At 56.3% G+C, this 26866-nt stretch overlaps 8 protein-coding genes across 9 annotated transcripts; all 8 read right to left on the reverse strand.

The window, feature by feature from the left end:
• Positions 1-607: 607 nt before the first annotated feature.
• Positions 608-2201, reverse strand: GGTG_06294 (hypothetical protein; the record flags this gene model as incomplete). The annotated part of the gene is made up of 4 exons (XM_009224110.1): positions 2058-2201; positions 1813-1909; positions 1109-1117; positions 608-879 (listed from the first exon to the last, which is right to left on the reverse strand). Exons 1-4 carry the CDS (start codon positions 2106-2108, stop codon positions 608-610), a joined length of 429 nt encoding a protein of 142 aa, XP_009222374.1. The 5' UTR covers positions 2109-2201.
• An 884-nt stretch (positions 2202-3085) lies between these two features.
• On the reverse strand, positions 3086-4119 carry GGTG_06295 (hypothetical protein; the record flags this gene model as incomplete). Its single annotated transcript, XM_009224111.1, has 2 exons — positions 3086-3260; positions 3365-4119. 2 exons carry the CDS (start codon positions 4117-4119, stop codon positions 3086-3088), a joined length of 930 nt encoding a protein of 309 aa, XP_009222375.1.
• Positions 4120-5280: 1161 nt separating this feature from the next.
• On the reverse strand, positions 5281-5667 carry GGTG_06296 (hypothetical protein; the record flags this gene model as incomplete). Its single annotated transcript, XM_009224112.1, has 2 exons — positions 5281-5530; positions 5602-5667. 2 exons carry the CDS (start codon positions 5665-5667, stop codon positions 5306-5308), a joined length of 291 nt encoding a protein of 96 aa, XP_009222376.1. The 3' UTR covers positions 5281-5305.
• Positions 5668-6605: 938 nt separating this feature from the next.
• On the reverse strand, positions 6606-8007 carry GGTG_06297 (integral membrane protein). Its single transcript, XM_009224113.1, has 2 exons — positions 7395-8007; positions 6606-7221 (listed from the first exon to the last, which is right to left on the reverse strand). The coding sequence occupies exons 1-2, from the start codon at positions 7665-7667 to the stop codon at positions 6997-6999; spliced, it is 498 nt and encodes a 165-aa protein (XP_009222377.1). The 5' UTR covers positions 7668-8007; the 3' UTR covers positions 6606-6996.
• Positions 8008-8916: 909 nt separating this feature from the next.
• GGTG_06298 lies at positions 8917-16122 on the reverse strand (the record flags this gene model as incomplete). Of its 2 annotated transcripts, none has more annotated exons than XM_009224114.1 (3): positions 16033-16122; positions 11126-14415; positions 8917-11047 (listed from the first exon to the last, which is right to left on the reverse strand). In XM_009224114.1, exons 2-3 carry the CDS (start codon positions 13973-13975, stop codon positions 9497-9499), a joined length of 4401 nt encoding a protein of 1466 aa, XP_009222378.1. In that variant the 5' UTR covers positions 13976-14415; positions 16033-16122. The 2 variants fall into 2 exon arrangements, with proteins under 2 accessions (XP_009222378.1, XP_009222379.1); XM_009224115.1 differs by lacking the exon at positions 16033-16122 and adding an exon at positions 15016-15302 and having other exon boundaries at positions 9497-11047.
• A 4282-nt stretch (positions 16123-20404) lies between these two features.
• On the reverse strand, positions 20405-22392 carry GGTG_06299 (hypothetical protein). Its single transcript, XM_009224116.1, has 2 exons — positions 21144-22392; positions 20405-20815 (listed from the first exon to the last, which is right to left on the reverse strand). Exons 1-2 carry the CDS (start codon positions 21398-21400, stop codon positions 20407-20409), a joined length of 666 nt encoding a protein of 221 aa, XP_009222380.1. The 5' UTR covers positions 21401-22392; the 3' UTR covers positions 20405-20406.
• Positions 22393-22461: 69 nt separating this feature from the next.
• Positions 22462-23528, reverse strand: GGTG_06300 (hypothetical protein; the record flags this gene model as incomplete). Its single annotated transcript, XM_009224117.1, has 4 exons — positions 22462-22798; positions 22901-22981; positions 23098-23194; positions 23321-23528. The coding sequence occupies 4 exons, from the start codon at positions 23526-23528 to the stop codon at positions 22462-22464; spliced, it is 723 nt and encodes a 240-aa protein (XP_009222381.1).
• A 437-nt stretch (positions 23529-23965) lies between these two features.
• GGTG_06301 (hypothetical protein) lies at positions 23966-26439 on the reverse strand. Its single transcript, XM_009224118.1, has one exon. It carries the CDS (start codon positions 26252-26254, stop codon positions 24662-24664), a length of 1593 nt encoding a protein of 530 aa, XP_009222382.1. The 5' UTR covers positions 26255-26439; the 3' UTR covers positions 23966-24661.
• Positions 26440-26866: the final 427 nt, after the last annotated feature.

The raw sequence follows: 26866 nt of genomic DNA on the forward strand, positions 1-26866 counted from the left end.
ATAAGCACGGTGCATAGCTAAAAAACCATTGTAATTTTAACCCTGCCAATTTAGGCCTTGCGCTTTTGGGTTTTCCAGCTAAATTTTACCGAAATGCCCAGGATCCGGTGCGAAAAAAAGCGCGAAAAGGCCCGGGTTAATAAAGCCCGGGTTTTAATAGCTTTGGAAGCTTTCGATTAAAGCGGTTTTAAAACCTTCGCCGCTTGCGCGCGGCAGTACGGGATAAACCCTCGCTTATTGCAAAGGCGCCGGCAAAAAAGCGCCGGCAAAATAAAAAACGGCGGGCACAATAAAAAGTTAATAAAAACCGAAAATTTTGCGTTGCTTGCGTGGGCTAATTAAAAACAATTAATTAATAAATTAATCCAAACGGTTTTGGGTGCGGTTTGTTAGCAAATAAATTAACCTTTTTTAAAAAACGCCGTTACCGCAATTGCCGTTGCCCAAACCGTTAATTCGATCCTCCGCCGCCGGCTAACTTTTTTTTTCGACGAACGCTAAAAAAAAATGGGCTTAAACCTGGCTTTTGGCTTATAAAAAATTGCTAAAACGGGTAAAAAAAAAGCCGCAAATTATCGAAAAGCGCGCGGCACAAAATAAGCTAATGCTAAAAAAATGGTTCGATTTTTACGCGCAATGCGTAAAAAAATATTAAATTAAACCGAAAAATAAATAAAATTTTAATAAAATAAACTTTCGGGTAAGCGTATTCCAAAAAAGCTTTGTTTGGTGCTATACGGATATCGAAGCTTGGTTTTAAAGCGATCCGAATTACCGAAATATCGTTACAATTGTTAAAACTTATTTGGCCGCCAGCGCAATAATCCTTCCGTTTATTATTATGGCCGGAATTTATATTAACGAAAAACACGTGCGCAACTTTTTAAATTTAAAAATAACTTTTATTACAAACGAAAACGGCTGGACCAACGATTTAATTGCGCTCGATTAATTTAATTACTTTATTAAACAAATAACGCTTTCGTTGCCCAATAAATATCGCTTATTATTAATTAACAATTACGGATTTTACCTAACGTTGCCGTTTTAAAAAAAGTGCGAAAAAAAAAAAATCGTAATTTTCCTTTTTTTTCCGCATACAACTTACAAATTACAGCTTTTTAACGTTAGTATTTTTTTAACCTTTAAAATTGCGCATTAACGGGATTTCGTACGGTAAATTAAACAAAGCGCGGTTAATTACAATCGCGCAAAATTTTTTAACGGGCTTTACAATATGCGCCGGCGTGCTTTTAAAATTAGTACTATTAAATTAGCTTAATTTAAATACGGGTTTTAACTTTTCGATCCGGAAATTATGCTTAATAATTTGGAAAATCCGTTTATTTCGGCCACGTTAAAAGCCGTAATTACCAAAAAAGTTGGTTATATTTTTAACGCAACCAAATAATTCCGCCGAATAAAGCAACAAAGCCGGTTTTTTGCTTTTTTTTTTAACGAAATTAACAAAGCCAACGAAATTTTGCGTTTGTTAAAAACGCTATTGCTTGTTTTACTAGCCCGCGATTAAAAAAAAGCTACAATTTTAACGTTAAATTTATTAGCAATCCGCCCGTACAAAAACTGGTTTTAAAAACGCTTGCAATTTTTTGCCGCAACGGGCAAGCCAATTTCGCTAACGGTAATTTACGTCGCTTTTAAAGTAAAAAAAATTAACGAAGCGGCAATATTTGCAAGCGCGCGCGCAATCGAAAAGCTCCGGCAGCGGAAAAAAGCGGATATTAATTAAAAAAAAAAATTCTTTTAATTAATTAATTACCAAAATAAGCCCAATTTTAACGGGCAACGTACAATTACAAATAATTAATAATAAAAGCGCGCGCTTTACCGGCCAACGTAAAAAACGCCGGCGCTTCCGTAACAAAAATATTAAAATGGAATTAACGACCTTTAAACGGTGGTTAAAAAATTACAAACGAAAAAAAAGCAAACGATTAAAACAATTGCGGGCACGTTTTGTTTTGCAAAAAGCACGGCGAAACGAAATTACCGCGTTAATGCGCCCGCAAAATTTTTTTTTTTAAAACAAGGTTAACCTTATCCGGATATATTAATAATAACGCCGGGATTGTAACGATTGGTTCCATGCTTTTCGCGAAAAGGCTTTGCTTTTTGCTTGCAAATAATTTAACAAGCAAAAAAATAACGTTTTCCTTTTTTCCAATTAGCAATTTACCGAAATACTTTTTCCCTATACGCTTTAATAAATAATTGCTAAAAACGAAAGCACGGTCCGAAAGGTTATACGAAATTATTGGAAAGTAAAGTACGGCTTTAATTTTGCTTTGGCCGTTTTTTTTCCAAGCAAATATATTGCGGAAAAGTACGAAGTTTCGTTACCGGAAATTACGGATAACAAAAAAAAAGTAAATCCAAACCACAAACCGGTTGTTAATTTAACCGGTACGGATTTGCCTTAAATAATTTCATTTTTTGCTTAATTTAATCCACGCCTTTTACTTTCAATTCCTTTGTGCACCGTGCAAAAAGTAGTGGGCGGCTTATTACCTTTTTCGGCAATACATTGGTTTCCAGCTAATTTGGGTAGGGAAAAGTGTTACAAAAAAAACGTCGAATTGCCCCGAAAACGTCGAATTGCCCCGCCGCACTTTATTCCGGAGGACCGTTAAATTGCAGGCGCTTTTAGCCCGCACGAGTAAGCCTTATCAGTTTCGCAAAGTCCGAAAGGATACGATTCGCTCCGCCCCTTGGAATCCATCATGTAGCGCGCTCCAGCCTTCCCTCCCACCTCTTCTTTCTCACCGGTCTCCAGAGTCTTTCATCACGTGGTGGTGTATATCTGCACGCCACTGCCAGGGTCGACGAGCCCAGCGACAAAGCTTCGGAGCGATGTGGCGAGTATTAGGTGGTGAAATTTCATTCCGAAATTCGGCGAGATAGCCTTTTGAACGAGTTTGATAGTCGTGTCCATTCATTAAGATGCCCATATCATACAGCGCGTTGCGAAAGTATTACCTCCACCCCTTCCCCGCAACCGTTCCTGAGCAGAAAGAGAAAAAGTCCCAAGGCTAAACGACAATGAACACAAGAAGCCACCCTCCGTTTAGATGCCCCTGAAGTTCTCTTGGTCGGTGGCGCGGCTGTTCCTGCGCGCGCGGTCGTGGCCGTGGTCGTCGTGCTCGACAACCGGCTCGCCGAGATGCTTCTTCATCACCGAGGGCGGAACCTGGGCGGCATCAAGGGGATCCCTGCCAGCCATCGTCGTCGTCGCGTTGCCCCTGTTGAGGTCAGCAAAATGTTCGGGATCCCAGATTCCTGACCTGCCTAATTCCAGAAACTGGGACAAGAAATATTTTCGGGGACATACGATTCCTCTACTTACGACCTGTAAGTCTTGTCCTGACCCATCGTCTTGCTGCCGTCGAGGTCGCTGTCGATGCGGGGGTCGACCTTGTTCATCATGTCCGACTTGTGCGGGCCAGCCGTGTTGGGGGCCGGGCCGGGGCCCGTGTGGCCCGTCAGGCCCGAGGTGGCACCAGTGGTGCGGCCAGTGCCGGTCATGCCCGTGGTGCCCGCGGTGGAGCTGCCGTAGGTGCCCGTGGTGCCGCCCAGGCCGGCACGGCCGTCGCGGTCCGAGTCGACGCGGGGGTCAGCCTTGTTGGCCAGGTTGGAGCTGTGCGGGCCGTGGTTGGTCGAGGTGCCGTGGCTGCCGCCCATCATGCCGGTTCCGGTGGTGCCCGTGGTGTGGCCGGTGCCCGTCATGCCAGTGCCCGTCATGCCGGTGCCGGTGGTGGAGCTGCCGTAGCCGCCCGTGGTGCCGGTGCCCATGTTGGAGGCCGGGTTGGCGCGGTGGTCGCGGTCAGAGTCGACGCGGGGGTCAGCCTTGTTGGCCAGGTTGGAGCTGTGCGGGCCCGTGGTGCCGTAGCTGCCCGTGGTCGCGGTCGGGCCCATGGTGCTGCCCGAGTGGCCGGTGCCGACAGAGTTGTTGGGGTTGGCGCGGTGGTCGCGGTCAGAGTCAACGCGGGGGTCGGCGGCGTTGCCGACGCGGCTGTTGTGTGGGCCCGAGGTGCCCTCGGGCTGGCTGTGAGACTTGTCCGAGTGGATGGCGTCCTTGATCTTGTTGACGATGGAAGACATAGTTGCGGTTGTGTGGTGGTAATGTGAGGGTGTGATGGGTATTGTTCTTGGCTGTGATGGTAGGTTGAAGAGTTGGGTTGTTGTGATTGCTTTGTGTGGTTGATGATGTTGTCTTGGAACGTCTGGGCCACCGGGTCGGGAGGTCCTCCTTTATAGACCCAAGGAAAGGAATGACGGGAGGTGCCCTCCTTCTCTGAATCCTGCCCGCCCGTGATCTCGTACCAGGAAGGTGCGTCCGCAGAACGAGTGACCTTGCGCCGAGGATGACCTCAACATGAGGTCATCATTTTTGGTAGTCTGGCGGCCGTTGGACTGCCAGCAGCCACGGCAAGCAAGGAATGGGGAAGGGGATTTGGGGCCGTCTCGGCTTTCTCCGTGCAGAAACAGTGCTCCCCCGGTCTGGGCCACGGCCAGCTGGCGCAGGCAGCAACAAACAGCCCCCCGGCACAGACCGGATCGAGAGGCACGCAGCAGCGCTGCACAGCAGGCTTGGCTTTGGCGTCGCAGCGCCAGCAATGCGTGTGCTCGTGCGGGCCTCGCGCACGCACGCCCGCGGCCGCGGCCTTGGTTTCACGCCGTGTTCTGGCGAGGAGGGCTATTCCATCATACCTGTGATACCTGTCCCAGCTGGGCAACCCACATTCATCATCCCTTCCATTCTCCCTGTCCCTGCCAGCCTGCCTTGGTGGGCTCGCACACAAACACGCAAGGTCCCAAACAGGCAAGGGGGCAAAAATGGTAGAAGCTGTCAGCCAAGCGGATAGCCGGCTGGGCTCGCCTCCCAGATTGACCAATGCCTGCGGGCAGACGCGGCCTGGCCAGCAAGGCGCGGCGTTGTCCGGACGCCTTGGCTGTTTCCACCCTCGTGCATATCATCGCTTCACACAACTGGTGAGCTTGTCTCTCCGTCCTTATTTTTACCTTAATTTGGCATGGAGATTCACTCTTTTCTTGTCTTGGGGCGACTCTGGGCGACATAGATCGGCGTCTGGGTTTGCTTTGGCCAGCAGCACTCTCGCGTCATATTAGCGGAGCCACACCACAGGGGGCAATCGGCATGTGGGTTGCGGTGATCCCCCCACTGTGGCTGGTGATTTTTTTTGATTGAGGACCTTCCCGCGACTTGCCGGAAGGGAGCGGGAAGGCAACTACCCTCCCACCATGTAATTGAGCCGCGTAAGCAATTTCATGATACGCGCCAGACGGCCTTCCTGTCATTAGGTAAAGAATCGATATTGAATCTCGATCTCGGGTCTCGTGTGCTGTTTTTCTCGCGCTTGCCGTCCTGGCCTGGAGCTCTTGCATTTTGCGTGGTGCAAGTCTCCGGTGTGGCGTTTGTTCCCCGCCAAGTACCCACATGAGCTTCCTCCCCCACCCATTCAGCCGCCGGTTGGCCCCCGTTCTGGAAAGTCTATGACCGCATCGTTTCAGCCCACCCACGTCATCAACAAACGGCTGGGCCGCCTTTACGACGGCACGCACGGCCCAGACGAAGTTCCAGCCCTTGATCTTCCTCCTTTCCCACACGGGCTCCTTCGGGAGCGGCATTGTTTGCTTGCTGCTGTTGCTCAGTCGTTTCACAGTCATGTGGCCCGCTCTCCCTTGAGCGTGAAATCAGAGGGGACAGTAGCAATTTGTTCCTCCAATCGCTGTTTAAAGCATACCGCAGTTTGACCAACCACCGGCTGAGCGTGCTTGGACGGCAAATGTGTCATAAGGACGCGGATGGCACAGTTACATGCCCCTTAGAGCCGCCGGGGCCTTGCTTGGTCTGGCCCTTCATCCTGCCTCGGTGGAACCAGGCTTGTTCCTTCTTAAATCTCGATTTAGCGGCCGCTCGACCTAGGGGCCCAAAAATCAGGTTTTGCCGTGCTACGACTGCCTCACCAACCGGCTGTCATCCTCGCACATCTTCGGTCGGCCAGTTCGGCTCGAGGCACGCTAATGTGTCGGAAAGGAGTTTATGAGCCTGTCCCTGGTGCCTGATGTTTGGCTGTGTTTGCTAGTGCTCTGCTCGTCGTTGTGCGAGCTGTCCCGTGTGTGATGTGCATTTCGTCTTTGGGTAACTGGCCGCCCAAAGCGTACCTAGAAGGCAGCCATTTTACCATGAGATGCCACTGCGAGCGAATGTCCCGGCAGGGAACGAAAAAGAAAGAAGAGAGATCTTGTTGTAACTGTTTGCTACCTAGCCGTTGACCGCCGGCTCTTCTGCACGCCGCGCGTCCGCACCGAGCCGATGCCACCCCAGTCTTGCGATTATTGTATCACCGTGTCACCCCGCGCCGAGACGGCTCATGACGGCGTCGCAGAACTATGCGGTAGATGTCACTTTAACTCGTCCACGTGGTGGTTTTTATTTTCTCCGCTCCCTGTCATACAGGCGTAGGATGCCGCTCGTGTATCGCGAGCCTTGAGCCATTCCAGGCAGGCCTTGTCCCGGGCCAGGGAGTGTACACCCCCGAGACTGTTCGGATTTTCACAGGCGTGGGAGAGAATGAGGTAGGAAGAGGTTTGATTAGGGCTTTAACAGAAGAGAAATAGGCTAAACAAAGAAGTGCAAGTGGTATCTTAAGTGTGTGCAGTAAAGACTAATCTCGAGCATTGGGGATGGGTTGGTAGGTAGGTATTGTCCTGCTACCACCAAACCCGGACGGAACAAGTGCAGTGTGGGTGTTTCAGGGTATCTTGTTTCTTTACTCTCTTCCATGGCGCTCTCCCCGTCATCCCCCAGTCGCGCGTCTCCTCATGAACAATTCACGTCCCTCCCGCCAATGTTTGAAAGAGAGCTCACTTCCCTCGACGTGGCAAGCTTCGTAGCAGAACCTTTTCTCCGCTCTTTCCCCCTAGAGAAGAGGTAAGAGGAGGTCACAAGGCAGCTTAGACGCGGGCACGCGAGCGGTACCAGCGGCGGCGGTGGCCGGTGGTGGCCACGGCCCTCTCGCGCTTGCGGACCCAGAGGATGCCGAGGATGGCGCTGGCGAGCCAGCAGATGGCCGACAGGAAGGCGAAGGCGACGATGGCCTTTTGCTTGGCGCACGAGTCGTCGCCGCGCAGGCGGATGCCGGACCAGTCGAAGATGTCGCCGCAGGCACCGTTGAGCCACTGTTGTTTGGGCCGGTGTTAGTCGGTAGCCTTCTGGATCCATTTGCCTGATAGAAAGGCTGCGAGGATATGAAAAGCAGGAATAGGAATGAAAGCAGTCATGATGACAGGAATAACAACAGGAATCATAATAATAATAAAAAGCACATTGCACAGCAGAGAGGAAAACTTACGTCGACGAGCAGACCAAACACGGCGAACCACATAACAGAGATGATAAAGTCGGTGGGCCAGTGGATGAAGCTGCCGCTAAAGGGGAACAGCCACACGATGGCCAGCAGGATGGAGATGGCGGCCACGACGATGGTGTAGATGTGGCGGCCGTTGTCCCAGGCCGACGCGTTCTGTGTGTGGTGCAGGTACTCGCCCGTGAGGCCGGCCACGATGGCGCCAAAGGCCAGCTCCGCCAGGCGGAGGATCATGCTGAAGAGGCCCGTAATGGCCATCTTGGGCGACTTTCTTTGTCTTGCTGCTGCTATTGAGCTTGTTGATGTTGTTGATGTTGATGAGGAAAAATGATACCACCGGGTATCTGGTACTTGCGGGTGTGGCTTTCAGGGCCCCGGGGGTGGCGCACAGCAGTGTAGGTAGGCACAAATAGGATGAAGAGGGAAATGATGATCTCGGGATGCGAGCAGAGAGAGTTGGGTGCAGGTGTCTTGTGCGTGGCAATACGGGCGAGTTATATGTGCCTGGGCCCAGCTCGTAACGCCGTGGTTGTGTTTGATTCGGCCATTACGCAAACGCTACGAGACAGGCAGGGGCGGGATGACGACGGGGCTTTCCCGTCCCCTTTCGTCTGGCTGGGCACGACGTCGGGCCAGAAGGGAAAGGAGCAAATCTGGATTTTTAGTGTTGTTAAAAAATGTGGCTTGCTGTCGTCATGCGGTCATTCCACCTCACCCCCTGGAACAACGCCTGGCCTGTCAAATGAAGAGACAGAATGTTGACCGGGCTTGATGTGACCTAACGCACGCCGCTGTCCGTTTCTGCCTGACCGACCTTACATTCTTTCCTCCTCATGTCCACCCCGAAGCTGCGAATTCCCTACCTGTGTGTGCCTTGTCCACCTATGTACCCACCACCACCCCGCCCATAATAACATGAGATATCAGACGGCTGCGGCCCAAAAAAAAGAAAAGAAAAAAGAAGCCATGCCCAACGCCGTTGGTCGCTATTGCACATGCCAGGGAACGCCCGCGCCCGACCAAAGGCAGACGGGCCGCGCGAGGGCGATTGGACGGCAAGCTTGGGCCAGTAGCGGACGGCAGCTTGGCGCCAGCCGGCTGTCAAATGTTCCTTTCTGACGTCGGGTCGCTCAAGGGCGGAAGGGACGTGGTGACGTCATGGGTGGCTTGGGTGCGGTTGTCCATTTGTCTGAAACGCTTGAACCCGTCATCAGGGAACCCCCTGCCGCTCAAAAGCCGGCCGCGATGCGACGCTGCGCTAGATTATCAGCGGTCTGGCTTTCTTGGCGACCGAGACGGGCAAACGTCGACGGTGCTGAGCCACACACATTCGCGCTCTCCCATCTGCCACCCACGCCACCTTGTCCACGCCCTGGATTACGTGTCGCAAGCAACCCATCACATCCGCCAAGCCCGCCATCCACCCTGCCTTGCACGCTTGGCATGTCACAAGAGAACAAGAAGCAGACAGAAACTACTTTCTGCCCTGTGTGGCATTAGATGCCGAAGAAAATTGTAAATCGAAAACGCATGTTGGAATTATTCATGGATCAGTTCTGATCAGAGACGGACATGTCATCTTCCTCCCCAGATGGTTGCAGATAAAAACCAAGGCTAGCAACCGGGTGCAAAGCTGCCCGGATGAACAATGTGTACAAGCAAGAAGTGAAGGCCGATTAACAAAAAGAAAGATGAGGCTGGAGCGTCCAGAAAAATGCGAAGGAATGAGGAATCAAAACCCAGAGGGGCACGGCCAGACGTATCTGCCGGGAGAAACCGAAAAAAAAGGGGAAGAGATATGATATGGAAATAGAATGGTGGAATAAAAATTGTAGAATCATTGACAAGACCTGGTGGCTGCAAGTGAAAATACGGCGTCGGACGTCCAAACTTTTTGGCCTGATAGGGTTTGATCCCAGAAAGATGCCCAACCAAAAGAATAAAAATGATATCCAAGGTGGAAGAGAGAAAAAGAACAAGAAAAAAACAATATCGAAAAAAGACCGGACAAAGCAAAGACGAAACCAAGAGAGTGCTGGCTGAAAGGCAGGAAGCAAAAGCAAAAGGAATCGTTCAAGTCCGAGCAACTACTTGCGGCGCGAGAATCTCTTGGAGAAGCCGCCGCCGCCTCCAACCTCCTGCTCGACAGCGCCGAACCTTGGGGCGGCCGCAAAGTCCTGCGGCGGCTCCGACTGGCGCAGGAAGTCGGCCAGGTCCGACGTGGCCCCACGGCCGCGCACCAGCACCGGGTCGCGCGGCTCGTACTTGCGCATGGGCACCCTGGGCCCGCCCGTGGCGGGGCGGGTGGGCGGGGCCGTGCCGTAGAGAGAGGACAAGTCGCCGAGGTCACCGGGCATGTTGATCTGGATGGGCGTGTATCCCCTGCCGCCACCAGCGCGGCCCGCCGACTGTGGCGGCGCCGAGTCAGCGACGGCCGTCTTGGACGAGCTGCGGCCGAGAGCGGCGGCGAAGGAGTTCATCGTCGGTGAGTGGCTTTCCCTGCGTGTGAACCGCGCCATGAGGCTCGGCGCGCTCGCCTTCTTCTTGGGCGCCGTCGGCTTGCTAGGCGCGACGACGCCGGGGTAGCCTGAAGGGAGGTGGAAGGGCAGAACGGGCGTGTCCTTGGGCGCGGGCGCGTTCATCAGGAAGTCGGCAAGGCTCTCTTCTTGCGGCGGCGTGGGCTGTTGTTGAGCGTGCCTCATCCCCACTCGTGGGGTCGACTGCACGTCCAGGTCTTCATCCTCGTCGTCGCTGTCAATGGCGTACGGGTCCCGTACCCGCCTCTGCTTCCGCTTGGGGATCATGTCGTCCTCGTCCCACATGCCGCCGCCACCGCCTTGTCCGGAGCCGGGGATTGGAAAGGACCCCTTGTTGTTGAGCAGCGCACTAGACGAGTTAACCGACGAGCGCTCCGTGACGCTGGCTGACGCTGCGCTGCTGTTCCTGATGTCGGGGATGGTGGCATCTACTGCCTTGCCACCGGGCGCCATGGCGAACTGATCCGAGTCCATGGTGGTGCGGAACGGGGCAACCGTCCGCGGGATGCGCGGGTTGTTGCCCGTGCTGGGCGGCCCCCTACGGATGAAGTCAATCAGGTCCGAGTTGTCCTCGCGCGGGTCAACAACGGCTGCTCGCGCCTGGTACCGGCGCCGGTTCTGGCTGCTGGCCGTCGACGATCGAGTCAGGGGCCTGCTACCGGCGCCCGCCAAGTTCACGTCGTTGGCACCACCAGCGGCTCCGCTCATGGTCATCATGCCCGCGTGATTCGTACGAAGCGAAACAGGCGGGCCAGCGCCCGACGGTCCAGTTCCGCGAATGAAGTCGGCAAAGTCTAAAAGGGACTCCCTGGGCACCCGCGCGTCTCTCGCCTGAGGTCCAACAACACGAATGTTGGACACAACTCCGGGAGGTGCTCGTGGGATCGGCCCAGTCAGCTTGATGCCCGACGACAGATGAACGGGATGAGAGCTCAAGCCTGTCGACTGCGAACCCGATTGTGTCCTCGACTCGCCGGATCGCGGGGGGGTGGCAGACAACGGGGAAGAACGAGTGCGGTCACCAAGGTGTGGCTGCACGTCCTCACTCTTCCCGCTTTTTGGTCGCGCGACGGGGCTGTCAACCTTCACAGATCGAACCGACTGTGAGTGTTCATGTGCTTGTTAGCATGTGATTCTTTGGTACTCCCAAGGCAAGGGCCTTGTGCGCTGTGGACTTACGTCAATATCACGCATGCTCTCAGGTGTGAGCGTGAATTGAATGGTCTGGTCGCTCTTCATAAGCTCCTCAAAGTTGCGCGCAACGTCCTCGGGCGTGACGGCGTTGTCACCAGACGCGCTCTCCTGCGAGGTGCGAACCGGCTTTCTCCTCTGCTGCTGAGCTGACAGCTGGATTGAGGAGACCGACGGGGCAGACCCGTCCATCGACCTGCCAGGTTGCTCCGGGAACTTGGACGCACGAGGAGACTCGGCAACGTCTTCTAGAGGGGGGCTAGAGCGCGGGCTTGCACGCGGACTAGGGCGCGGACTAGGACGCTCACCTGATACTTTCCTTATGGTGGCAATGACAGGTCGTTGCTCAACAGGTGTTGAAGGGCCCGCCGCGCTGGCCGGCCTGTTGATGCTGCGCTCTGGCAGAGCCGGTGGCGCTGCCTTCCGCGTGATGGAAACGGATGGCTTTGATGGAACATCTGGCTTTTCGTCAAAGAAAAACGTTCCATTGGAGGCCTTGGACGAGAACACGGCGGCGGTATTGACAGGAGAGTATCTGGCAGGGGAGGCCCTGAAAGGGGACGATCTGACAGGCGAGTGGGGAGGCGATGTCTGGCGGGAGACGGAGCCAAAGATGGCATCTGACGAGTGAAGCTGAGACTGAAGATCGTTCGACTGCGATCTGGACTGCGAGGCACTCGGGGTCGTTGCGTCGCTGTGCTGGCGAAAGTCCATGCCAGCGATCTCCTCGGCTTCCGAGATGGAGTCGTTGTGAACCCGGGTGGGCTTGCCATTGGGGAAGGGGAAAGCCTTCTTGGATGGGCTACCAGCAGGCCGTTTCTCCTCCCTGAGCGGCGAGGTGGGGAAGCTGTCGGTTCGGGAGAGGTCGTTGCTGCGGAGCGAAGCCCGCTCCTGAGCGTCGGCGGAGCTGCCACGAGACCTCGAAACCGGACTCCGTGGCGTGTGGAGCTCGATCATGCGCACAGAGTGCACGCTGGGGGACCGCGTAGGGATTCCAATAGTAATGGGTGGCTTGGGTTTCCCACGATCGCTAACCGAGGCGGTTGGCGAGGTACTCCTGCCGGAAATAGAGACCCTCGACGACGTCAGGATTTCGGGCTCCTCCGAGAACTCGTCGATCTCATCCACCTCATCCAGGGACGGACGGGAGAACTTGGCGTCCAGGGCAGCCTTCACGCCTCCCGTGGCGCCCGCGATCATGGCCGAGATCTCAGCCGAAGATTTACGCCGACCCTTGTAGATCTGCATCTGCTCGGGGTCTATTGTGGCAGCACGCGACTGTGTCTCCTCCGACAGCGCAGGGCTCGGCGGCCCGGCGACCGGCACGTGCTTTGCGGTCGCCTGGGGCCGCTTGCCTCCGGCACTCTTCCTCTTCTCCGGCCCGGTCGCAGGGACGTCCGCAGGCGGCCTCGAGGCAACCTTGGCGCGCTTGAGGGGTGGTGACATTGAGGTGAATGTCGCAAAGCTTGGCATAGAGTTGGACCGCTTTCGGGGGGAGGCTAATGGGGTGTGCGGCTGCGAGTCTGCAGGAGTCGGAAGGCTTGCGCCACCAGGTGCCGATGTGAAAACCATCATGCTCTTGGGACGCGTCGGGCGACTCGAGGCGCCCGACCGGTGCCTAACCTCGTTCACGTCGTCATCGTTGTCGTCGTCATAGCGAACTAGGCCTGGGATCAGAATCTCGGTGACATCGTCCTGGCCCATGGGCAACGGGATCGAAGCTGCCAGCTCCTGCTCGCTGGCTGGTGGTGTTCGGGTGATCTTCGACATGCTGCTCCGTTGAGAATGCGTGGGCTCGAATTGCTCCGTCGCGGAACGCGGAGAATCAACTGTGATGCTTCCGAGCCTGAAATTGCCGCTGTTGCTTGCCCGCACGGAGCCTCGCGAATATGGCCGACCTCCGAAGACGGCCTCCTGGCCGCCCCTTGGTGATCGCACCATCTTCTTCTTCTTCCAGCTTCTCCAAAGCCGACCAAGTGTCCTGTCCAGCGCGACTCGCTCCATATCGCCATCTTCGACGACTATCCTTTCGACAACATCTCCGGGGCTTCGACTTCCGTCCTTCAACCCCTTCTCATAGTCGACGCGCATGCGCTGGCTGGCAGTGGCTCCGGCAACGACCAGAGCCTGCTCGCCCATGAACTCGAGGATCGAGGTTAGGAAAATGGCGACGGGGGGAGAAACGGTGTCATCGGACTCGCCGGCGACCACAAGATCTTCCTGTTCCATGTAGAAGTCTTCGTCCTCCTCCTCCAGATCACCGAGTGATGAGTAAACCATACATCGCAGACGAGTTCGCTTCCAGACAAGCTCCAGATCCCAGTCTCGGGCCGACCTGGCGGACTGGGAGTAGTCCTCGTCGTCGGCCCCACCGAGATACTCACGCAGCTCCTCATCGGCCTGGTTCATGGCGTCGCTGGCCAGCTTGGGCTTGAGAACATCGGTGACTGCGGGTCGCAGGGAGACGAGGCTGGTGGAGCCTGCGCTGCAGAGGAAGTTGAACAGCAGGTGGTCGAGGAAGCTGTTCACCAGGGCAAGTGCGCCGCGAGAGACGAGCACGGTCTCGGCAGGGGGTTCGACGCCCTGCTGATCATACCATGTGGCGGCGTGGGCATCGTGGTCGTTCGTGACGATCTGGGAGGCGGCGGCCGAGGCGATAAAGGCCGCCTCGGGCGAAATAGAGAGCGGTGGCGACATGAGGCTGTGGGCAACTGTGGAGGGCCTATCGCTGGAGAGGCTCTGGGTCCTGGACCTCACCTTTTGAGGAACCGAGGCAACGCTAGGGGCGAAGGCCAGGGCCCAGCGGGGGGCGCCCGGGTCTGATGGTGGGAAGCTCATATCGAGTTGCGTCGGAGGCGCGGACCAGTCAACGGTGACGGGTGGCTCCCTTGTCCTCCGGCTCGGTCTTGGTCTTTATCGTTATGCACAGCTATGTGATGTGCTGTTGGGTCTCGTGGCAGCAGCGTATGACGACGCTCGGCGGTGTGGGATTGGATCGGTGGGTGGCCGGGTAGAGGTCGGACGGGGCGCTGGCTTTCTTGAGAGGCTTGCTCCAAGAAGGCAAGAGATTTGCGCGCGCTGGGCCTGACCGGGTAGCCGCGGCGGGAAGGTACGCCAAATCGGGGCAAGGGCGGGCACGGTAATAGCGACTGGCGGGCGTCGCGTGGTGCTACTGGCAAACGGCGTCGGTGACTGGCTGGCAGAGCAGGCCGTCGATGCTGGCGGATGGTGGTGCGTGCTGGCTGGCAGCAGCGCCGGGGGAAGGGCTGGACGGGAGGCTGCCTTCAAATTAGAATTGGAGCGCAATTATCGTCCGGGGGGCGGGTTCCCGAGCTGAAACAAAGCGGCCAGGGAAGCATTGGCAGAATGGAGATGGCAGACGGGAGTTGTGTGATCACCAGGGCCGGCCAAGTCCCACGAGGGTGCGGATGCGAGCTCGGGTAGCCGACGCCGGTTGTGCAGGTGTAGGGAAATAAAAAGGACCGTCAAACAAATCAGGGGCCACGGGAGGAGGAGGACGAGGAGCAGCACACACGGCGAGCGGCCAGAGCAGCTGCGAGCCTGTGTCACCCCCATGCACTCGCTGGCGGCCACCAGCCAGTCACGGATGCAGTAGGTTGGCCACCACAGGACAAGGTGACACGGACCAATGCGGCCGGGGGCAGGAAGAAGCTAGCAGACGAGGCGCCGAAGTGAATATCAGATGTAAACACCACCCGCCCGCAATGGCAGCCAAGTCCACATGAGGATGGTGGTTGGGCGGTAGGGCGAGTCATCCAGATGGAGGACGGACCAGATGCCGCAAAAAGCAAAAAAGGTAATACCGGCCGAAGTCATGTCGAAGGGGGTCTGGACTGGGGATGATGCAATGCACATACCGGGAACAAGTTCGGAGGATAAAGAAAAAGTGAAAAGTTTAAAATAAAATAAAAAAACAATAAAAAAAAACGTTGCAGAGGCAGACAGGCGGGCCGCCGTGGAGGGTGGGAGGAACAAACGAGGGTGAGAACCAACAAACGAAAAAATACTACACCAAAAAAGAAGTTCCCGTGCTGGGAAACAAAAACGAGTGACGGGTGCGGGTAGGCAGACTAAACTCTTACTCCTCTCCGTGCACTACGGTCCAACCATGACAATCCTGCCAGTTTTGACTGGCAGAAGCAAGTTGAAATCGGATGGACAAACGGGCGGGATGCGAGAGAAGGAAGGGAACGAAAAAAGACGGGACGAACGGGGACGAGGGAGCGAGAACAACGACTTAGGTGTGATGCGTGTGCGGTGGAGCGTTTGTGTGTGTGTGTCGACGTCGATGCGACTCGCACGTACCCAGGTCAACAGAACAACATTTGATTGAGGACACCGTTAGCGACGGCCGGAGGGTCCGTCCCGCTGCAGCGACATCAAAGGCCTTGGACGGCCCACGAGCAGCGCACGAACACCACCTTGCCACCCGCTTCTCTCGCTGACGGGCGACCTGCCCAGCACCGGCGATGGCAGAGCACAGCGGGGGAGGAAGGAGCCCATCTGCAACTGCAACTGCACCTGCCCCCAAGGGGACTGGTCACTGGGGGCTGCACACCATCAACTTTGCGGCGCACAGCCTTTTCGGCTCTCCGCCCCAGGCCAAGCCCCAGAAAAACCGTCTCCGCTGCAACTCTGCGACTTGGACGACAGGGGCCGAGGGCGGAGCACACGGACAAGCACGGCAGGGGATTGCAGGGGTCTCTGGTGCGTGCGATGCGATCCGGGACATGGGGAGGCCCTTCTTTCCTTCTGCCTTCCAGCAGGCGGGTGGGTCGAAATCAAATTGGCCGGTGATATTCAGGATGGATGCGGTGTCCAGGGGAAAGAAGCAAAGCAAAACAAAGTAGAGCAAAAAGCGGGCTTGCACGAACCTGCGTGTTTTTCTCCCCTCTTTTTCTGTTCTCGTCGAGTTCTCGATAGTCAGAAAAGGTACTTTAAGCCCTGGCGATGGTGTGGTGTGCAGATTACGGATGGCTGCGTGCTGGCACAGATGGGAGAGCACAAAGCAGCCAACCACGACTTTTCAACCCTGGCTGCGCAACCTCGCGCCTTCCGGGAAAGGGAGGAATCGGCAGGTGGAGGTCAAATGGTCGTTGAGATGAAATGAGGAGGATCCGCTAGACGAGCTAGCGACGCTCGCTCTAAGTTGGTTGTCCTTTTTTTTTTCTGCAAAAAAAAAAAAAATCTTTTCGACTGCCACCAACCCCCCTTTTGATGGCGCATGTGGGTGGGTGCTCTTGCGCCCAGCACGGAAATGCGCTCAACAACTCTCCGCTGATAAGTCGTCCCTTTTTGGCTCCTCTACCCTCATGCATGCGGGTGTCGTCTGCAGCTGGAGGGCGACATGCCGCATGGAAGCCAAAGCATCAATATCGGCAGAACAGTCTGGAAGACGGGCGCACACCAGGCACAGAGACAGGATGACCGCCAGTTGGATAAACCGTCACATCGGGCGGACAAGTCAAGGGGTAACTTGTCAAGGGTTCAGCCCGGCTTGGTCCAGGTCCAGATCCGAACCAAACCCAACCTGAGCGGCGCATCGCCGACGCCTTTGACCACGTTAGGCAGGTCTAGTAGCCTCCCCCACCAGTTGGGAAACTGGCGCACTAAATCTCGGAGATCGATCGTCCCAAACCGTGCGCGCTCAATCTTGAGATGCGAAGTTTGGGTGCCTTAGATTCGAGTGTCATTGCTATAGTAGCAGTTGTTCAATTAATACTTGTCTCGTCGTCAAATCCACCCACACCCCACAACACGCTGCACTGCAACCTGTAAAATCCGAGGCTTGTGCGCACGACATCTCAAATCGGCCGGCAGCCAGAAGTCATCGAGCAACCCTTGATATCGACTGTGTTTGGTTGCTGCGACCAGCCCCGTGCTGCCTGGCATCCGTCCGGTGCCCGATCTCGGGCGACACGGGCTATAGTACCTATAGCCTGTAGATGGACACGAGCTTGTGAGAAGCCGTCCAGGAAGAGTTTACGCATACCTACTAGTATGTGGCTCGATGTGCCTTCCGTGTCTTCGTCGGCATATCACACCACACATGGGCACGGCATGATAGGATGAGGGGCTGTCTCCTTCGCGGCCGCAGAGCCGAGTACATGCTCAAATTTCCTTAGCCGAGGTCTGCACAGAGCACTGTCTGGCAGAGCGCGGGAAATTCTTATCCCCCACACGGCGGACCCAGTACCCGCTCCGTCGGTTGCGACGTGGGCTTGTCGCAAACAAACATTCCATGACCAAAGAAGAGAACCACATGGCCTGGGGTCGATCATCTCGGTCGCCAGCTGGCTGGTAGGTATTTGGAAGACAGGCTGGGAGGTCCTTGACTCCGACCTGTTTGCAAATAATCGCTGGAGCTGCCGGACAGAAACACTCACAATCCGAGTCATTTGCCCACGCGACACGACATCAATATTGGATGTTCAGCATCCACATGGCGGGCAGCAGCACTAGCGTAACCATCGTTCACAATTGCAACATCACTATAGCCTGCATGCTGCACTAAACGCCATCCGCACAGACCTTTTTATCCACGCTCCAGCGTCGACGTTGGGCCTTCCATCTTTCCAGTGTCGCTCGAGAGCCGCACCGTCACACTCTACGTTGCGAGGCGCAACACGAACCAGGGACTAGGATGGAACGACGGTAGGATTGCCTGGCGCAGCCATCCGGCGTTGTGCAAAGGGACCGCGTATTTCAAGCCAAGTACTGGCCAGACTGATCCGTCCGCGTCGGCCGGCTAATGGATACTCGCGTGGTCTATTTCAGTCAGCCGGCTGTGTGCGCCTGTAGCTGGGCTGGCGATCCGGTGGCTTTAGTACTTTTTTCTTCTCCTTTCGAAGCTCCCTAGGGACCTTGGCAGCTATTAGTGTTGTTGTTCCGCCCTGCGTCTCGACCAGTATGGTCTGATGCGTCCAACGGGGCGGCCGCCACCAGGAACGGAGACAAAATAGAACACATTGGGCCGTTTGCTTGGAACTCTCTAGATGATGCAGGTGGCGATCACGTATCATCGTCCAGCCGATCGCTCACGCTCACACACACACGACTCCCAGCCGCCCGGTCGATCTGTGGCCGGGCGAGCCCGGAGTTCCTATGCGGCGAATGTGACCGGATCAATGCGAGAAAGCAAGCAAGACGGATGATATGTTACTCCTGATAATGCCCTCTTCCCAGTTTCCATCCCCTGCTTTTTTATTAATGCGGGTAAATATCCCGCAAACGCCGTCACTGGTGCTTGCTTTCTCCTCTCATCTCCTAGGTCGAGGTTGCTTTTTCTCCATGTTCCTGATCTTGTTCTGGCGTGTTTCAGCGTTAATCAACCGCAAACACCCAAACTTCCGGGCCTGACCGGCTCTCGACCTTGTCCTGGCACCGGCGTCTGGCTTGGGAGTCCATGCAAAAGCGCCGCGGCTTCAGGGTGCACGTCAGGGCCCAAGGCGCAAAACTCCGGGTGGCTTGTGCAGGGTTGTTGTCATCATCTCCTTTTTCTCTCTTTCTATCACTCCCGTCCCTTTGGGTTGACAGCTTTTGGACACGAGCCAATCATCCTCCCGCTGTCTTGCTTTGGCTTTCCAGTTCGGGCAAAGGAGCTGAGTTGTGCACTGGCGTCAAGTCAGGGCGTCGAGTCGCCAAGCGAAAGCCTGCTCCCCCGATCGGTACCCCAAGGTGCCATATCTCCCTCTTGGCTTGGGGGTTTTGTTGACTTGGGAGATTCAAGGCTTTCCGGTATTGGACTAGGCAACTAGGCACTTCCTAGCAAGGTGTACTGTTGTGAACCCTACCAAGTCCAGCTCAACCCGGCCGAACACCACGAGCTATTATCCTTCAATAAAAAATGTTGCAGCCAAAGTAGCCAACTGTCTACCAGGTAGCACCATCAATTGACTGGCGTCGAGCAGGCAGGATGGGGCCGTCCACATTGGTCGGTACCGCAGGGGCACGCCGCCTCCAGCCCTTGCGACATTAGCGCATGCAACGTGCATCATTGCCAGTGCCATCAATAAAAAGGAAATCTTGGGCGGCGGCGTGAGCGAGCATCAGTCCTTGGGAACTGCTCCGCAATTGCAGCAGGCGGATTTCGCGCAGAGAAGAGGTGGAAGCATGCGTAGGCCGAAATTAGCTCACCCAGACACTGCCAGAAAAAGAACATCAGGCGACCGGCATACTGTCCTTGTGGGTGAGACGACTGAGGCTCGGTATTTCGTAAACGACCAGACGCCGCAGAAGGCGACGGGAAGGACCAAGAAGTGGCACGCCGTCCCGTTTCCAAAGGAGCAAAGCCCGTTCGAACAGTCGTTGCCCAGAGAACTCTCCAATCAAAACATCAGCACACGCGCACGCAGAGAGAGATCGTCCCCCCCCGTCCCGGACGCAACATCAGCCCGTGGAACCCCTTCTCTCTCTCCCTGCCCGTCCACGAAAGGGGTTTCAGCGCCGACAGGGAAGGTTTGGGCGGATCAGTGGGGACATTTGCAGCAGCCGCCCCGCTGCCCCGTCGCCCCGTTCGCTGCGATCCCCGCACGTCCCCTTGGGCGTGGAGCCACAGGTTCCGGGGCCAAGTTGAGGGCAGATTTTCCATTTTCGGTTTTCAGTTTCCATTTCCCATTTCAGCTCCGAGCGCTTTGTCTTGGCCCGCATTTTGGGATCGCTTGAAGGGATCCATGGGTCATGAGAGGTTACCAGGTGACTGTGATTGCGGCAGCGTCGAATCGTCATAAGATAAAAACAAACCGGAGACTGGTCGCCCGACTGCACGTTTGGTTTGGCTGGTGGGGGTTACTGGTTACATGTTGACGAGCGATGGAGGCGGCTGGCTATTTTTGCGTTGCTTTTTATTTTCCACCTCTCAGGATTCCCTGCTGCTCATGTTTCGACAAACAAATGGCAGGAGACAACCCCTCTCCCCTCGATCCCAGTAAAAGGACGACAAACATCATGCCATTTCTGAGAATGAGAGTAACGAAAAGAACGAAAGAAAAAAAAACGAAAAGAAAAAAGCGGCGCTTGGCTGGCTGCCTGTGCTGACGCTGTGCTCACCGAGATGGGGAGGATGAAGGCTGCTCCCCGGCGGGAGCCTGCAGACTTCCAGAAATGAATCCCGGATACGTGATCTGTCTGTTGTTGTCCTGTCCTGACGTGCATCCTTGTCCAGAGTGACCAACCACCCTCTTTTGACAGCGCTGCTTTGCTTGTTCGCGTTGTCCGAGAGAGTCATAGCAGGTGTAATATGACTGACTCTATTCTAGCCCACAAGAGATATATAGAATATGTATTATGCCTCTATCCCTATATACCAACCTCGCCCCGCGAGTCTCACTAATTCTTCGGCCCCGTCCGGGGAGACGGAGAATGGCGCTGGCCCGCGCGCGTCGACCCACGTCCCCATGTCTCGGAGAGCAGGATGGCGGGCAGGATGGCTGGCTGGCTGGCGCCGCTGGAATGCCATGTGTGCGCGAGCCAGTCCTCCCTTGCTTGACTGGCCCTACAACTGGCATCCTCTCCCCGCGTCCCGCTTCCGCCCGATCTGCAGGAATCCCTCGTTCCCGAGTGGCGCACTGAGACAACAAAGCAGATATATAGGCGGGTATATGCGTGCGTGGCTGGCCGGCTGGCTGCCTCGCCTTACTCCGGTTGGAGTGGCCCGTACTGTTTGGCTGGGAATAGCGAGGCTTTTTTTTTTTTTTTTTTTTTCGTTGTTGTTGTCCTCCCTCCCGACATCGGTACGCCACCGCTTGCAGTGCTGGTGTTACTCATCGGCGCCCATCCAAGCAAATAGCGGCGAGAGAAGATTGAGAGAATGGAGTGGCGGCTGAGTGAGACGAAAAGGGGCGGGATGGCCTTTCCGCAGCGAGTGGGAAGCATGACACCGGCACAGCTTGGGCGGCTCGGCTGTCTACCTTCCCAAACCTGCTGTTTTCCCCACCGACCAACCTAACCCCCTCTACTCCCTTTCTGCTCCTGCTTCGCCGCTCACGCCGCCACCCGCTTCTTGGCGGGCAGGCGCTGCACGGCGGCGGCCAGCGCCGCCCGCATCCGGCCGAGCTCGCTGGCCCGGGCTGCGCAGGCGGCGCAGGGGAAGCCGGCGGCGCTGCTGCGGCGGACGCCCTCGACCTTGCGGAACGGGCACCTGTTGTGGTCGCCCTTGGCCGCGCCGACGGTGCACTCGGCCCGGAGCCGGGTCGACAGCTTGCCGCAGCACTGCGAGTGCTGCACGTGCTCGAAGTTGCACATGGCGATGGTGATGACTGGAGCTGGGATTGGGTTTGTGACTGGAGGTGAGAGTCTGGTCGCGGGACCTGTCCTATATCTCTCAGTCCGAATGGCAGTAAATAAGTTTGCTTGGCCTCCGGGGCTATGAGGAGCTGGTGATGTGAGAGGTTGTCTTTAGAAGGAAAGAAGCCACTCCAGTCGGCCTTTAATCAAGGTCTTATTGATGCTTGAGATCTTGTGCTAGGTTCTGCCTCTTGCTCAACATGGAGCGGTATCGTGGAACCTTATACCGGCCCGTTTTTGGACGAAGGGCATGATAGTTTTTTTTCTCTCATGGCAACTGATTCCCCTCGTACACGCTTGAGCCTCTTCCATCCTACACACTGGCCAAGGGGGATGGGCGAACCATGAGTTCTATCACTTCTCAGATATCGAAGGCCTCTCCGAGCTGCGCGTGGCGTGTTGGTGCGACATGGGTTGGGATCCCGCGCATTCGAAATTCCCAACGCTCCGGCCATGCCTACCGTGCCATGTCTTTGTCCAAAGTGTCAGGCGCTCTGCAGCCGGAGGGAGAGAAAAGCAAGAGCTCGCAGGTGTTTCGTTTCAGGCCGACCAATTGCCAGGCCTGGGCGTGTGTTCACGGCAACGGACCGCCGACTCGTTCTTTCTCGCTCGTTCCATTTGTTTGCTGGCTTTTAGCTGTCCGCCGTCGGCTGTGGCCATTGTGCACCGCTTGGTTGGTGGTCCTCTGGCTTCGGGCGCCATCGTGCAGTCATCGGCAAAGGCGACGTGATACTCTCTCAAGGGAGGGGCGATTGGGTTGTGACGACGAGCGCAGCGTGGTCTCACAAATCTTGCGCATCTAGACCGGGCTGGGCTTTTTGCCGTGCGTGACGACATGGCCATGGCACAGATCAAGGGGCTAGAACAGTCCATACATTATACAAAGATAAATATCAACTAGTAGTCACTCACCCAAAAAAAAACCTCTCCGTGTCTCGGAAGCGCCCGCTGCGCGCAGAAACAGCCAGTAGAATAAAGACAACAAAAGAGAAGCACATGCACAATGTAGCCCTCACCATTTAGTCCACGAGGCGGGCAAGCCCCAGGCCGTCAAAGAGCGGCAGCAGGAGGGCCTCGAGGCGGGCGTGGGTGGCCAGGGCGGTGTTGAAGCCGTCGAGGCACTCGATGATGGCCGCGTCTATGCTCGCGCTGTTGGGGTTCTCGGGCCCGCTGTGCGCCACGAGGCCCCGGCGGAGCACGTTGTCCGCCACGATCAGCCCGCCCGGCCGCAGCAGCCGCGACGTGGACCCGGGCTGCGACCGCGCCAGGATGGCGTCCAGGTACTTGGGGTACCCGACCTTGTCGGCGTCGATGAAGATGATGTCGTACGGCTCCGTCACCTCCAGGCTCGGGAGTCTGTTTTTTTTTGTGTTAGCGGGGCGAAAATACGGCTTGTTGGGACAAAGGGGGGCTTTGGGGCGCAACAGGTTGCGAGGGATGGTGACGGGGTGGACTTGCGTTGTGGCGGCGTCCCCGACGATGATCTCGACGTTGCTGAATCCGTTCTCCTTGACTCCCCGTCGTGCCTCCTCTGCGAAGCTGTGGACGATAATGAAACGATGAGTATTAGACATGTGTTCCAGATGGACAAGATCTGCACAGTGGAGGACAAGCAACGTGCAACATTGTGAGAGAGGGGTGGCCGGATCACGTACTCCGCATCGTACTCCAGTCCAGTGACCTTGCCAGCCGGGCCGACGGCATTGGCCCATACCATGGCAGAGAATCCCATGTACACGCCGATTTCGAGCGCTGCGTGGCCATGTAGAAGGTACAGTTAGCAGAAAGTCTGGCCTTATGTTGGAATGTAACAGACAAGGGGATAGGATTAGAGGCGATAGGGGAAACTATCATCGTGATCTAAGATACAAAACGAACCTCTCTTTGCCTCGATGCTCCTTGCCAGGAAGGTTAGTGTCTTTGCCTGGTACAGACTGATGGTGTAGTAGGAGTCGGGCCGCTGCAGGATTTTCTCGTGGTACCTGACCAGCACCTCGGACAGCCCGCTGCTCTTGGCGTCAGAGTACTCTGTCACACTGGCCGCGACGACGCCATTTGGGTACAGGGCTGGGACGAGCTCCTTCATTGTGGTGAGGAGAGGCTGGGGGTGGGACACAAAACGGTCACTATAAAAGGGGCTAAAGACTATTTAGATGCTGAGATGCTGGAATGTGCTTGAAGGTCAGATGAACAAGTTGGATATGCCAAACCAAGAGGTGGATATACGGGCTTAAATATGTAAGCAAGGCGGGCGTGAAGTTGAAGCTATTGGTTGTTTCTTCAATCGGGTTCAATTGAAGATACAGGACGGTGCTCGGCTTTCTCTATCGCTCTCAAACACAAAGCTGCTCACGCCCAAGGCCTCGCGCGGCTCAGCGCTCGGCTCCGGGTATCCGAAACCCCGCATCGCCGGCTCGGTCTGCATTGGCCGGGGCTTCCCCCGCTCACACCTCGGCGCTCGGCTCGGAAGAAACAAAGATCTCAGGATTCAGCGAGCACCGCAAGCCGACCATCAATATCACCTGTAAAAGCACACCAATCATATCGTGTTTGTTTTCGCCCACATCCAAAGCCTCGTATTGATTAGAAAGATGTAAGTTGAGAAATGAAAGCCACACTACACCGGGGGGTTATTTTGTGACAGGTCATCGAAACCCCTTCCCCGTCCTGAGAATGCTCTTTTGCCCGTAGCATGTATCCAAAACAGAACGCTCTTCTTTTTTCGCCTTTGCCCCATCCCTCCCCAGAAACTGCGAGTGCGAGTAGGTTGTATCGTCTTGTCGGAAAAAAAAAGAAAACGCCGTTTTGTCCAGTTGTGGAAAAAGCAAAAAAAAAGCCAAACCCAAAGGAGAGATGGGGATGAAAATGCCTCCCAAAACAGCCGGTAAAAATGTGTCTAGATAAATGTGCAGTATTGCACTGTGTACGTCTAGCAGGCTAGACCAGGTTCAAGAAGAGAAAGAAACCATCAAGAGCAAATACAGCCGAAACTCCTTGTCTGTGACCATCGGCGTCCGTGTTTCCGTTTCGCATACCGGCGTCGTGTAAGCTTTGCTGGCTCACTTGGGGGGAGTCGGAGTGAGGCCCTCCTCACGAGCTCGAATCGGGTAAATGGTTGATGATTTGTGTTGGTTGTTGTAACCGGCAAGTGGGATCCTTTTTTTTGTTGGTGTTGCTGTTCGTTGTTGAGAGGTCGCAGGTGTCGTCTCTCAGCGACTTCTATGCCAGGGCGGCGAAGGCGGCCGCTGCGGCCAAAAGGCTGGCAGGTGCCGCCATGCGGCTGGCGAATCCCTTAAGCACGGCTGGAGGCACGTCGTCAGCAGCAGGAACAGGCGGAGAGGAAACAGGCACAGTTGCGGGGGACACGGAGCTGGAAGCTGGGGCTGGGGCTGCCTCGGCTTTGGGCTGGGGTGCGGGTTCGGGAGCTGGGGAAGGTTCCGGCTCGGCCTTGGACTTAGCCTTGGGCTCGGGAGCTGCTTGTTTTGGGCTGGGGGGAGGAGGCGGCGGGGGAGGAGGGGAGTGGTGGGTGACAGGGGTGTGAGAAGGTTCCTCCTCAGGCTCAGGAGCAGAGGCGGCAGCGGGGGCGGGGACGTGCGAGTGTTCGTCGCCGGGGTGAGGGGCAGGGCAGGTGGGTGTGGGCGGGGAAGGAGTGTCATTTTGGGCGACGATGTGATCAGGCTCCTCGTCAGATTCAGGGGCAGGACGATGGTGGGCGGGCGGGGCAGCGGCAGGAGCGGGAGCGGGAGCGGGAGCGGGAGCGGGAGCGGGAGCGGGGGCTGGAATGGGAGCCGGAATGGGAGCCGGAATGGGAGCCGGAATGGGAGCCGGAATGGGAGCCGGAATGGGAGCCGGAATAGGAGCCGGAATAGGAGCCGGAATAGGAGCCGGAGCCGGAGCCGGAGCCACGTTCGGCCAAGGGATGTACTGGGGCGCGGGGGCGAAGGGGTAGGGAGGAGCAACAGCAGGCACCGGTGGGCCGAAGAGGGGCTGGGCTGGAGGCTGGTACACGACCGGGGGGTTGTGGATGTGGACCTCGGGAGCGGGCAAGTGCCTGTCCGTCGCCTGTTCCTGCTGGTGATTACGGAAGGGGCGCCTGTTCCCAGCCCTCTCCGCCTCGGCCTGAGCCTCGTGCTGGTGCTGATGTGCGGGGTGGAAGTGCGGGTGGTTATGGTGATGCTCTAAAGGGGCCGGACGGAAGTCCGGGTCGCCCTCCAGAGGGCGCGGGTGGTGGTGCCGATCCCTCTCGGGCAGATCCCTCTCGAGGGGGGAGTCGACCTTGACAACATACCGGTGGGGGTGGCTGGCGGTCCGCTTGGCCTTCTCGTAGACGGTCGTCGTCGTAGTGACCGTGGTGGGGGCCGAGGTGGTGGTGGCGGTGACGGTAGACACGGTCGAGGTCGTGGAGAAGGTGGTGGTGACGAAGCTGGTGGTCTGGTATGAGGTTAACGTAGAGATCTGGGGGGCACGGGCGGCCAGCCTGGCCTTGTCGTAACCCTCATCCTCGGTATAGACGTCGTAGTTCTTCTCGTCGTAGCCGTAGTTCTTCTCGTCGTAGCCGTAGTTCTTCTCCTCGTCATAACCGTAGTTCTTCTCCTCGCCATAGCCGCCGTAGCCCTTGTGCTTGTAGACGGTGGTGGTGACCGTAGACGTCGGGGTGATGACCGAGGTGGTGGTGACCGTGCCCGTTTGGAGGATCGAGATGGAGGACGCCGTAGTGGTCTGGGAGGTGGTGGTGAGGTAGCTGGTAATGGTGACGTCCTGGGCCATGGCCTGGGCAGCCAGGGCCGAGACGAGAAGAATGCTGAGCTGCATCTTGTCGGGTTTGGTTCTTGAACCTGGGATGGGCTAGAGTGAACGATTGTGGGTTTGTGAGAACGAGAGACTGTTGTAAACGAGGCTGCAGAGGATGGGTTGCGGGTGAGGGTAGAAAGAAGTTTGAGGCTTGAGGTCGAACGGCCTCTCTTCTTATACATGTCTAGTGCTCCTCTCGGTCCGCGCCTTTCTCTCGTGTTGTTTCGTTTGCATACCCCCGCCACCGCCTGGGGCACTCGGCAGGAGAACACGGCGAGATGCAGAGCAAAGACATTGTTTGGCCTGTGCATGTGGTGCTGACGAGGTCGTTGACGGCGACACCTCCCTGCCCACCCAGCCAGTCGAGGAGGTGATGGGTTTGCCTGTGCTTGTGGCCGGTTCTGGCCGGGCCTGGTTGAGATTTTTGCCACGAAAGTAAGAGGCACGAGGCCATAGTCGGCCCGTTGCTCTGTTGATTTGGCTGTGACTGGATATTCGAAGAAAGCTTGCTCGCCGCCGCACGAGCCTTGCGAGGCTGGCTACATCGTCAAAGTTCCAGCGGCAAATGCATGCCTCGGCCCCTCGACTGAAAATCCATCCCAAGGCGCTTGATTGTGGGCAGCTTCCATCTCG

This window comes from Gaeumannomyces tritici (assembly GCF_000145635.1).
Source record: "Gaeumannomyces tritici R3-111a-1 unplaced genomic scaffold supercont2.3, whole genome shotgun sequence".
Lineage (NCBI taxonomy): Eukaryota > Fungi > Ascomycota > Sordariomycetes > Magnaporthales > Magnaporthaceae > Gaeumannomyces > Gaeumannomyces tritici.

Excerpts from the sequence above, each read along its gene's own strand:
- GGTG_06297 (XM_009224113.1), bottom strand. The coding sequence starts at position 7,667 with ATGGCCATTACGGGCCTCTTCAGCATGATCCTCCGCCTGGCGGAGCTG. Across the intron at positions 7,222-7,394 it reads TGTTTGGTCTGCTCGTCGAC|TGGCTCAACGGTGCCTGCGG; the intron begins GTAAGTTTTCCT and ends CCCAAACAACAG.
- GGTG_06299 (XM_009224116.1), bottom strand. The coding sequence starts at position 21,400 with ATGTGCAACTTCGAGCACGTGCAGCACTCGCAGTGCTGCGGCAAGCTG. Across the intron at positions 20,816-21,143 it reads GCCAAGAAGCGGGTGGCGGC|TACGGGCCACTCCAACCGGA; the intron begins GTGAGCGGCGAA and ends CCAGCCAAACAG.
- GGTG_06301 (XM_009224118.1), bottom strand. The coding sequence starts at position 26,254 with ATGCAGCTCAGCATTCTTCTCGTCTCGGCCCTGGCTGCCCAGGCCATG.